The following is a 12,689-nucleotide window of genomic DNA, read 5'->3' as shown; positions in this document are numbered from 1 at the left end:
AAATAAACACCACCTTCATGGAGATGGTTCCCATCCATCGTGTTTCCCACTCTGCACTTTTAAATAAAACACAGATTTGACTAGAACGTGCCAGCATTTGCTTTGATGTTTTTGATATTTTAAAAATGCTTGCCTTCAATGTCTTGACCCCATGGCCTGTAAGTCCTCCTTACCTTCCCTCAGGTCTCCTCCTGATCCTTGGGGTGAGCATCACCATCACCCGAGGCCTCCCTCACCCTCCTGCCACCCCCTGTGGATGGAGATCCAGGCTCTGCTTTGTCTCCATGGTGAAGGACCAGCTGTGGCAACTGAATGCCCCCAAGTCCATGGACCTGACAGGATCCATCCCGGAGTTCTGACAGAGCTGCAGGTGTTATGGCAGGACCCCTCACCTACTAAAACTCCTGGAACTCTGGGGCAGGTCCCTCCTCATGGGAGCTACTTATGGAGTATAAAAAAGGCATGCGAGGGAAGACCCAGGGAACTACAGACCCTTAGTTCAATATCAGCTCCTGGAAAAATTATGGAGATTACAGTGAGTATAAATGAAAGGTATTTAAAGAATAATAAAATCATCAGGCAACATCACTGTGGGTTTACATGGGGAAAATTCTGTCCTCAGCAGATAACACCAAGCTGGGGGAGCTGCTGGGCCACACTGGTGACCAGGAGCTTGTGAGGAGCTGATGGTGGGTGGGAAGACAGAGGCCTTTCCTGGCTGGGTCTTTTCATTTGATGGGTTAGCTGTTTTAGTCTGTGAGATTTTGGGGTTCTTTCAGGGTTTTTTAGGCTTTTTTGGGGTATTTATGGATACTATTTTGATAAGACAAGTACTCCTGTGTTCAGTAAATCACCTACTTCATTTAAGTGCCATGAGAGGAGGGGGAAAGCGAGGATGCAGCAGCTGCCAGGTACCAGATCTCAGAGGATGCTGCCTCTGGGGCTCAGCAATCTCTCACACACTGCCTTGTGTGCCCACCCCATCTCCCTCTGAGGCCAAGCCAAGGGCCAAGATGTCAAGAAGGCAGCGCCTCTTAGCAGGGGGAGGCCAAACTGGTGACACCGTGCAGTAACCAGCCTGTACAACCCACAGGACCTTGGACATTTCACAGGTAAAATTCTCATCTCAAAATGGGAAGTGTCTCACCAGAAACAGCCACATAAAAGAGGAGCAATGAAACAGAGACTGCTGCAGAGCCCTGCTGAGCTGTTCCCTCACTGCTGGGGCTCCACCAAGCCCTGTTTGCACCACGGTGGCTCACGGCAGCCATCTGGTGAGCACAGGCATCATCTTCTACAGAAACCAGGGCAGTGATGGCAGTGATGGGGACAGAGGGTTGTCACACTGCCAGCAGAGCCTCCTCACATCCTACCCTGAGATGGTACCTGTTTTCCCTTGAGCAGTGCACAGCATGACCCTGGATGGGCTCTTGCACAGTAGAAACTAATTAGCTATCAGATACATCGTTTCCAATGTATCTGAAGTGTTTGCATTGCCATCAAATCAGTGACAGAGCTAATAAAGCCAGGGAAATATAGAGGCATTCAAGCCATTACCATCATGCTTTTGTGTTTGACTTCATGTTTCTTGCATACTCAAAATACTTAGGGTTTGATTTGTGTTTTGTTTTTTTGTTTGTTTGTTTGTTTTCAAAGGCTCCAGCATGGTCTGTGAGGATGCAGGTTTAAGACTGGAGTGCCACAAGCTTCCCTTTCCCTTTCCTTGCCTTTCCTTGCCTTGCCTCCTCTCTCCAGCTTGCAATCAAATGCACTCATCATATTTGTTCCTTGCAATTGATTGGACAAGAAGAAAAAAGCCAGGTGCTTTTAGATCCTAGTGCACATCTTTGCAGTAAGAAACACGAGGGCTCTTGCTCTGAAATAGAACGGGCTAAGAGACATTGCCAGTTTTAATCAATAACACAGGGAGTATTTTGGCTCTGGGCTCAGCACTGCAATGTGTGTCAGGGTGTTGAACCTCCATGGGAGCAGAAGGGCAGGAGGGATGTGCTGAGTCACCGAAGGACATCACCCTGTGCAAGAAAACCTCAGTGCAGGGTGTTGGCACGGGGTTCCAGCTGCCGAGATGTGGCATAAAAAACATCGGAAAGGATCCTGCCTGCTCCGGGACAGCCCCTTCATCAGCAGCATTCACAGTGTGAGGACCCATTTCACCTCCCTGAGAGGGGGTAATTATTTCTTGTCACTTAGACTCAATCACTGAGCTCCACACAGCTGGTGGCAGAGAACCATTTAGCCTCATTTACCACCCTGATAGCCTTTTAGCTCTTCCACATTTCACACGGTCTCTGCCATTCCGCCCATAAATTCTTCTTAAAAAAAAAAAAAAATCATAAAAATTTATGAGGGAAAAAAGAAAAGGCATAAAATGGAGTCGGCTAAGAGAAAAGGTACTAAAATTTTCAAATGAAGATGAGGTTACGTACCCCCAGCTGTTTCAAGTGCAGTGATTGAGGGTCTCGCTGATGAGGGATGATTGCATTCCTCCTGCCCCTCACCCCATTAAAAGCAGTGTGTGTCCTCCCTCTGGATAGGGCTGATTAACAGTAGCACAGGGAAAACTTGGAAACAACCACATCTTCCCCGTTTTGATGCAATCCTTGAATGTTCCCGACTCAAGTTAATGAGCACAAGCCCTTTGCAATATGCCAGCACCTTTAAACAGTCTGAAAGGTTTAAAGCAGGAGGAACTGCAGGTGTCACTTTGCAGAGAGACCCTTTTGTGGTGGTGTTTAAGAAAGAGAATATACAGAGAAATTATATTCTCATCAGTTAACTGGGATTTGGCTTCCAGGACTGGTTTTGCCACACAGAAGTCCAGGCTAGAAATAAAAAAAGAACATGTTTAAAATGCCAGGGTACTCAAACTGTATCCAGTCCCTGTGACTCAGATTCTGCATCCAGCTGTTTGCAGAAGTGCCAGTTTCAATAATAAGGCTTATAATAATAGCAAAAATATTTTTTTTTAATAAGCAAATTATAAAAAGTGATGAAGAATTGACAGAGGGCTGTAAGAGCAGCCAGGTATCCCAAACACTGAATACCCTTTGAGTCTTATAACAAATAAAAGAGCTGCCTTTCACTTTTTTTCTTAAAAACTTTTAGCTATCTTAGCTATGAGCTATTTTTCCCCATTCCTCAAGGCCTGCAGTGGGATCCATGTTAATGAAGGCTGTGGAAGGCACCTGACTCACTGCATAGATAAATGTAGGAAAAAGTCTCCCAAACCCCCTCCCTCTGTTCTTACTGGCTTTGCTGCCAGTAAAGACTGTGTGCTGCTCTACAGCAACATCACAGCTACAGAAGGCACAGCCTAATTTGTTTGAGACCCCAGGAAACAGGGTTGGAAAAGGCTGTGGGACTATTCAGTCTATCCTCATGCTGTTTTAAAATTCTTCTGATAAAGGAGAATCCTCTCATCAGCAACAAAAAGATTGTTAGTTAGGTAACAGTGGCATACAGGACTAGAATCAGAAGAACAGAAATGTTTAACTCCTAAGTTCTCCCCACAGCATCCCCAGTGTCAACAGCATCTCCACAGAACAATTTTTCTGGTCAGCATCTTTCATTTTTCACCAGCTGAAGGCACATATTCCCCTGGGATCTTTTCAGAACAGCACGGATGGGTGAAAATATTTAATGTATATTCAGCAGTTAGCAGAATTGACATCTGAAACCAAGGAGCAGTGGCACCGTGTGACCAGTCAATTCTCATTGAACCCAGCTAAGGATGTTTCCTGTAGCTTAAGCCCTGGTCTTTGAAAGGCTGAATGTGTAGAGCAAAAGCAGAGGAAATCTTTGATAGATGAACTACTCAAAAAAGCTTCCCAAAATCATTATTCACAGAGTGTTTCTACTTAGGGCAGTAGAGGGGTGGTTGATTGGGTTGCAATTTTTGATGTCTAGCACTAAATCTTCAAACTACACACACACATGCTAACAACTCAATTCTGGAAGTGCCTGATGCATCCAGCCTAAAAAGGCAGTCGTCTTTTCCCTCATAGATCACCCCATCTATAGATCAGATATCTGCAATTAATTCATTGCTCTTCCTCTTTTCCCAGTGACTCTTACAGCAAAAATCCTTATTTATTAATGCCAGAGTGCATAGCCTTGCACTTTCCAAGATTAAATTTAATCTCACCTCTATTATTCTAAGTCTCTAGTTCATCCAATTCTTCTAAGATACTCCGATCCTCCTCCTCATCTGAGCCCTCCCTCATCTATCTCCCAACATGCTTGATGAGCACACTCAAAGTCTTCCTGCCCAAATAATTACAAATTAATTAAGGTCAATCAAGACCAATTTTTGAAGCACACAACTAGGCATCTCAAGATTTGATTTTAAAGGTTTGTTTGCACCTCCCTTGGTCACTCCCTTTCCATCCCCTCAGTAAATATTTTTTAGCCACATTGATTTCACCCCTGTCTCCTGGCTGTCAGCCTTCCAGCTCTCAAAGCACATCCTGCAGCAATCCTGCAATCTTACAAAATTACAAGTTCATCAGTGGGACATTTTAACTTCTGAAGACCAACAGACTTCTATGCCAAATCCTCACCTGTCCTCTTGAAAAGGGAGCTTGTTCTTCCCCTGTGCTGTGCAGTAGTCAATCCATTCAGTTTAGGGCAGGACTGGACTGGAGACAAAGCTCAGTGGTGCTTCAACTTCACTAAAACACAAACTCCTGCCCCAAGACTGCAGACTGATGGGGCAGGGAAAGGTGGTACAAGGAAGCAAGGAGATAGGACTCACTAAGTTTGGGTTTTGAGGGATTTTGGTGAGGTTTACTTTGGTTTGGAGCCTTCTCTGGAGGCTGAGATGTGGAAGAGGTGATGCTGCAGTCAGGTATTTACAGTGTGCTCCTACTGTTAACACATGGCAAAACCACAGGTTGAAAACTCAGCTGGAACTTGGATCACAAAGATGATTCTCTGTGGCTCCCCATTTAAATCACTGATTCAGTGGCAGTTTTTTAACCCTGATGAGCCCTCTAAGGTCACTGTGTCACTGATTGCTGTGTGTCCTCCACCAGGCTGGCAGCAGAACAAACTGGGGGTGTCATTAGTCTGCCCCACGTAACGACGTTCTCTTGAGATCTACCCTGGTGACTGTGACAAGCTAGCAATGAATCCCTGGAAATATAAACATGGGATCACAGGTGCCACTTCCAGTGATGCCAGGATTTTTACATGTACCTTTGTGAACAATATTAACAATATTATTGTTTTATGTATATATATATATATATATAATATATTATATAACAAATATTAACAAACTACTAAAAACCCCTCTGAAGTGCAAGACAGCTGATTCTGACCTCTTTTCTCAACACACAACAGGCCAGTGGAATTAGCCTCCATTTATGCTGATATAATTGTGTTCAGGAAATAACTGATGGTGACCAAACTGAGCTTGCCAAGAGCTCCTCTTTATGCCATGAATTAGGTAGGCAATATTTGAAAGTAGAGATCTTTTATTAGACGTGTCAGTATGGCAAAAAGCACCAGAAAAGCTTTAACACCCACAAGCTTTCCTCCTGTATGTATTTAACTCTTTAAAAAGAGATCCCTCTTAGCTTCCAGACTCTGTACCAGGCACACAAGCACAAGTTCCTTTCACCCTCAGCCACTTTTGTTTCCACCTGGGGCACCTTTGCACAGCTGGGGAAGAACCCTGTGCTATGCTGCTGATATAAAAGTAAGCCCAGAGATGATACCACAATAAAAATGGTAAAATAATCCAGTGTGTGAAGCCTTTTTTGTCAAGTTTGAAGTCGTACATCAAGCAACAACACAGGAAATTATAAAAATCAGTTTTTATTGACATATTTTAGGTACAATAAATATATTTACATGTTCACATTTCAAACATGGAATTACATGTAAAAAAACTTGTACATGAGATCATCTTTGTGTTTCCATTTTTACATTCACTTAAATAGGTATGACAAAGATCTCTTATGCACGTGGAGGATTTGGTATAGTCCAGAATTACACTCAAGCAATCAGCAGTGCACACCTTGTGCAGATGATGCTGTAGAAAACATGAGGCAGACGCACTCCCAGTGCAGTATGATACAGTCGGCTGCTGAATTTATATCCTGAACTGCTAATAAACAAACTCTGCAATCCAGATTAGAGCAGTACATTTGAAATGGTTCTCAAACACCCAAATATAGATGTGTGTATATATATATACACACTGCTTAGGACTTTACAGGTTAGGAAGGATCACATTCAGTAATAGTAATAGGAGGTAGAATCGAGTCGACAGTGTTGGTATTTCTACGTGGCAATAAAAAAAGTGCTATTACTATCACTGAATTCAAGAACAGAGCTCCTGAAAAAGTGAAAAGGATAAAATAGTTGTTAATCCTGTTTAGCCTGGCTAAAATGCTCAAGTATGTAAAAGAAATGACTACATTCCCCAGCATGGGTAAAACTGCAAAGCAAAAGTGTTAAGTGACGCTTCTCCAGTGCTCTGGGACGGGCAGCATCACCTAAGGGTGACACCTTATCAAAGCAACCTCAACTTCAGGCACCAAAGTCTGCAAAGAAAAATACAGTATGATGGATTTCAGGGTAGGACATCTAGGGTTCAAGTACCCTCAAAAGAGCTGGAAGAACAGAAAAAACAGAGCAAAAGATTGAATGCAATGCACTCGGACGGGAAATAAAACCAGAGAGATGAACAGGGAGTAAAAAGGGCAGGAACATAACAAGGATACAAATATGGAAATGAAAAAATGGGGGCAAATGAGATGGAAATGAGAAAAGGCATAGCAGAGAGGCAAAGGGCACCACAGGAATAAAGGAAGTTGACTTAATCCAAGGGCTCCTTTATAAATAAAAGTATATGCAATGGTACAGAAGATCAGCTGTGAATAAATAAGTGTTAGCATCTGGATGCTGGATCTGTAAGTGAAAATGTCTATTAATTAGAAGTTAAACTGCTGAAAGAAGTTTCATCACCTGAAAAAGAAAACCTGCAAACAAATGGTTTTGTTATTCTCAAAATAGAAATAAAACTGTAAGGTTCCAAACTCAGCCTGACACACTAGGAAAAAAATACCATGCATATTAAAATCCATTAGATGCACAACAGAGAAAATCCTGAACAAACACAACATCAATACAGCAGTGTTTGAAACTGTGATCTTCCAAGTGACTACACCCAACATTGCAATACAGCTACATTTAACTGTACACAGGTTCTTTTACAATTTGTAATCTGCAATACTGTTTAAAGTTTAGACAGTAAAAACCACTGAACACAAGTGATGTCACATGAAATAAAAGCAGTGTAACCTGTTGAAAAAGTGTATCTATCAAGCCCATTTCCAGTTAGTTAGGAAAATCAGTGCATCCAACCAAGAAAGCAGAGAGCAACACAGGCACCTAAAAGACCCTGTGAGATTAACTTTCCCCTCGAGATTTTCTTTAGTGCAATAAGGACCACGCTTTCCACCAAAATAAGCAGAGAAGTAAGAAAAGGTGTTTGTTTGTTTGTTTAAAATTAAAAAACCCAACCCTGCCAAAAGCAGCGTTTTAAAGAACAAAATGATCCTTCCCAACCATATTATACCAGAAGTTGGTATACGCAAGGATCCAATATGAATCTGGTTTTGTACACAAGCCCCTGTGCTCATGTGGACAGTTATCTCCATGATTAAAAATCAGGTTACAAAAAAACCTTACAGAAAATCCTTAGGATTTGATACTAATTTAAGATAAAATACTTTCAAGTATTATGTTTATGAATTAATTAGAGGACAAGGCATGATTTAAGGTAACATTGAGACAAAAGCTCTATGTTACCCTAAATGACCTTTATAATACAGCTAACTTTCTGCAATCTGTTCAGGATTTATTTCCTTTACATTTAAAATTTCTCATCTACCATGATGCTAAAAAAAAGAAATGAAAACAAAAGCACAAAAAAATGCATTAAAAAAAAAAGGTTTATGTCTCTCTGAACAAAAAATGCCTTTTTGACAGTGAACAGGTGAAGCCAGATTTCTACCTTCAAATACCACGACTTGCATCACAGACACAGTACTACACACAGGACAGGAACATCACAAAACTATGCCAGAGGTATCTCCCAAGTAGACAACAAAACAACCAAAAAAAAAAAAACCCAGGCCAAAAAAACCCTCCAAAGAAGAAACCCCAGAGGGTCCCACCCTCTCTGTGACCCCAGCTGCAAGGGTGACACACCCACACACACATACAGACACGCAGTTACTGAGTGCAAACGGCAGCAAGTGCCTGCAGCAGCTTCCAGGGAAACTGCATCATTTCAAGCTACACAGATAAAATATACTATGTTTAAAAAAAGATCAAAAATTTAGCACCAAGTAAAAGGTTTTTTCTTATCCCCAAAAGCTGACATTAAAAAAAAAAAAAAAAACAAACTATGAGAACCTCCAAGGTTATTCTGCAATAACCTTCAGTTTTACTCTCATCTGTATCCTGGCAGTGGAAACATTACATTAGTGAATTAAATGCTCAGTCTGCTTGGCATTTTACAGGCTAGAAGGACTTCTTTACAGAAATTTGGAAACCTGAAGTGAACCTTCAGATTTAAACTGGGGGAGATGAACTAGAAATCCAAGGACACCACGCAGAGGGGGTGCTTGTATCCACTGCTCCTTCCCAAAGGCACACTGGGGATATGTGGGCTGACAGCAGCATCCCTCTGGCTATGGGAATGCTTACATCAAGAAGGATGCAGGGACCCTGAGCATGCCCAGCACCACACCCCAGGGCTGCTGTGGCACTGGTAACACTGAGATGCACCAAGGTGCCACCAACCTGGCGTCCGTGGGAAACCAGAACAGCCCCAACTTTTGAGGACAGTATTACACCACAGACCTAATTTGTACCTGCAAACAGCACAATGGAACAAACCCAGAGACCCTGTGCCTTGGTCTGACAGTGCACTGTATTTCCCCTCAGAAGTTAAAGGACAGAGTTGTTTTAGGGTTTTTAATTAAAAAAAGAAAAAAAAAAAAGTCAAAAAAAGTAGAACGTTCTACTGAAATACCAGAGATCATATGGGTAATTCAATATTTTAGTTAAGGCAAAATATGAATAGTTATAAAGTGAATTTTCCAGTGGTACAAGATGGAAATGAAATAATTTGAAGAAAAAAGCTGCCTTCATATAACCACCTACTGGAGTTGCCTATTTAAATAATTATAAAATTATGCTAATAAAACTGAACAAATAATACACAGATCAGGATATATGTATTGACTTACTAGCATCTTTATAAAAATTTGAAGATATACACAAAAACACATCAACATTTATGGAACCATATCCATTTAAATTTAGATAAGACAACACAAAAAACTAACAAATAGCTAAGATGTGGTTGACTGTAAGCACTTTGAGTAACATTTTAATTTTAAAAGGTCAATATTTACATACTACATTAAATGTCTTCTCTTTTTTTTTTCCATTTTGCATCGTATTGTGAATTCACTACAAAGAAAGAACAAGATAATGGTTGCAACAGATCTTCCAAGAAAGTTAACTTAAAATGCTCAGATTTAACTCTGTGCTGGAAGAGAACACATCAAGAACACGTCCGTCTAGCTTTACCTCTACTTCCTTTGGGTTTTTTTGGGAGGAGACAACAAACAGATCTAAAGGAGCTGTATCATCCAAACTGATTAATGCCAAAAGATCCACTTTTAAGTTAGGAATTGAGAACTAAGAAAACACAAACATTTTAAAAAATGACTCACCTAATTGCTACTTTTGCTACTGACTTTTTTAGGATATTGGAGAGATATGGTGACAACATAGGGTGCGAGTATGTATGTATGTGTATAATAAAACTAATATAGACATACATACATATGGTATGTTTACATGTAGGAAGGTACTCAGGTACTGCAGTAAGCAGCTGAATTAATCCCCAAGCAATCCACTCATACCCTGTCTATGCACAAGCAATAATCTCCTGCAACTGCTGTTAAAGAAGATGCATCTACTCATCAAACAGGCATTGCTCACGTCACTCCTTCATTTAAATAGATATGAGGCCATTTCATGCCTTTATTCCAAACCCACACATTTGTCTCAAAAAAAAAAAAAATATTAAAAACCCAACTGAATAAAATTTTTTAAAACTTAAGTTGGCTGAACCTCAGGCTCTTTGGGATAGATTCAAAACCCAAAGCAGGAGCATTTCTACAAGCTTCTTTGACTTTTGAATCAATCCCATATTCTCAGGCTCCAAGAAACTCTTTAACCCCAATAATGTTTGCTTCTGACAGGACAGCTGATCAACTGCAGATGTTCCTACTGCTGAACTCAGCTGCTGGCCTGTCTGGTGTTTGCATCTCTCCCAGATTTCCAGACACGCACTACTGTAACTCCACTCCGAGATGTCTCCTTGTCCTGCTTACTGCAGAGAAGCTGCTCCCTAACAATGGGATGAGCAACTATTTAATGCCTTCTTTTAAAGATAAGCAGCTATTTCTTTAGAATAAAAGTGACATAACCTGAGGAGGCAGCGCAGGGCTCCCAGAGCTGATGGTGTGAGGAGCTAAACAGCCTGGGGCTGATCACTCTGCAGGTCTCTGGGGCTGGTCCCACTGGGCACTTCCTACCTGCAGCTCCTGCTCTGCCCTGGGCTTGGCTCTACCCTGAAGCACTAACAGCACTTCATGTACAGCAATTGTGGCTGCACATTAAACATTATATATGAATTATACATGTGGGTGTAAACCTTGCTTCCAGGAAAAGATCCTCATTCTGCTACTGTGTCTTGTCACTAAGTTTCAAATGGACTTAAAGAGTATTTCCTAAGCATGTTATTCTGTATTATTTCAGTGAACAGAGAGCAGGTCTACCTAGAAGACTTTTGACAGTACTTATTCCATCATTATTTTGGTAACTTCTACTTAATTGAGAATCTGGACGAAAAGTGGAAAAAAGCCAATTAGGTATCTGTGCCATTAAATCATCCCCAAAAAAAAAAAAAAAACCCCAAAAAAAACTACTATAAAGATACTAAAAAAAAACTACTATAAATTTACTTAGCTCATCCCTTTCCAGCTTGGCAAGCCTATTTTGGACCCCTTTTGCAGCTCTTTCATTTCATACCCATAGTGTTTTTCTGCACTCAGGTAACAAACCTACATTCCTGTAAGTCCCCCCCTTCAAAAAGTAGGTGGAGTCCTTAAGAGTATTCCTAAAATAAAACATGAAGCAAAACATCATGGTTTAAAAACTAAGGAAATGTTCATAAAAACTGGAATCCAATATAAAGATGACATTTTAATAAGTTTATTCAGAAGTAACTGAAAAAATTGCTCCTTTGGCAACTCCATCTGGATAGTTCTAACCAAAAGGAAATATTAAGAATTTTACTTTGAATAAAATATAAGCTCCTTAATGTTTGCATGGCATTTTTGGGAACTGACACGTTCATCAGGAGATTTGCAATGTCCTTATAGTCCTTTATGTATCAGGAACACCACATCAAAACAAGTCCTTGCAGTTACGGGTTTCTTACGGTTCAGCATTAATCACAAAATAAATCTCAAAGAAAAAAACCTGATCAAAATAAAGCATGAGGCAACCATGAAACACTAGCTCAAAAGAACTATCAGGAATGCACCACTCTTCCTGCATAACATTTTTGAAGTGACCCACCAAATATTTCTTTTTCCTTGCATCTGGCAGAGTTAATTAAAACAACCTAATTACAACTCCAAGTTCACTACCCCACAATGCTACCGAAGGGCAAAGATCCTTGCTTTTAGAAACCAAGGGAAAATACAGCAATGTTATTCCTCCTACACAGGGTTTTATAGAGTAAGTGGAGTTGGAAAGAGAAGATGGAAGTCTATGTTGGAATAAAAAAATGTAAAGACAGACTTATTTACAAAGATCAAAACTACAATTTTCCAGTGTCACCTCCAAAGCTTCTCAGCAAACTGCTATTCAGCAAAGCAGACCATGTTCAAATCTATGCAAGAATACCTTCTGTGCTCTCAGGTATACAATGCAACTAATTTGTTTAGAAAAACAAGTTTTCATTCAAATACCTTGCACTGAAGATAAGAGCAACCATTATCAAATATTCTTTGCTATGGAGAAAGTTTTTTAAATCTTTCGCTGTAACCATTCTCTCTCAAGTCACTGTGGTCACACAGTAGGATCCTGAAGAACAATGTCTACATGCATCAAAAGCATTTGGAAAAAAAAATAATCCTATAATTCCATGTGGTTACAACAGAATGTGAAGAAACTGAACAGGAATTCCACCTTTGCAGATCCTCTCGAATTCACCTCTCCTGGAGGTCACCTTGGTGCTTTCTGTAGTTCAAGAGAGCAGTTACAGACTGAGCTGACAGGTGGGCTCCCAACCCGATGGATTTTCCACTGAGTCTGCAGCTCCACAGTACACTGAGGTCGGTGCAGGGGCTTCTCTCAGCAGACATCACTCCACAATCAGCGCCACGTTGATGTGGGACAGATCTATCATGTGCCTGTTAAAAGTTAAAAGAAAAGTTAAATGTGGTGCTCAGGTTGATTCTGGCATGGAGCTTCTATGAAGGTCACTAATCAACAGATGCTTGATTGGATTAAAGAAACATTGAGCCAGAGGAGACTGATTTTATCTTCTGAAAGGAGGGAAG

General features: G+C 40.8%; 1 protein-coding gene across 4 annotated transcripts in view; it reads right to left on the bottom strand.

Annotated features, from left to right (window-relative positions):
• Window positions 1-5,825: 5,825 nt before the first annotated feature.
• RBM33 (RNA binding motif protein 33) overlaps window positions 5,826-12,689 on the bottom strand; it is a 101,120-nt gene continuing 94,256 nt past the window's right edge. For all 4 annotated transcript variants that reach the window (XM_058830248.1, XM_058830249.1, XM_058830250.1 and 1 more), the window contains one exon: window positions 5,826-12,539. In XM_058830248.1, the coding sequence (XP_058686231.1) occupies window positions 12,491-12,539 (49 nt within the window). In that variant the 3' untranslated portion in view covers window positions 5,826-12,490. The remainder of the gene's footprint in view (window positions 12,540-12,689) is intronic.

The sequence above is a fragment of the Poecile atricapillus genome, chromosome 2 (assembly GCF_030490865.1).
Source record: "Poecile atricapillus isolate bPoeAtr1 chromosome 2, bPoeAtr1.hap1, whole genome shotgun sequence".
Taxonomy (NCBI): Eukaryota; Metazoa; Chordata; class Aves; order Passeriformes; family Paridae; genus Poecile; species Poecile atricapillus.
This window is presented reverse-complemented; position numbering and strand designations above follow the sequence as displayed.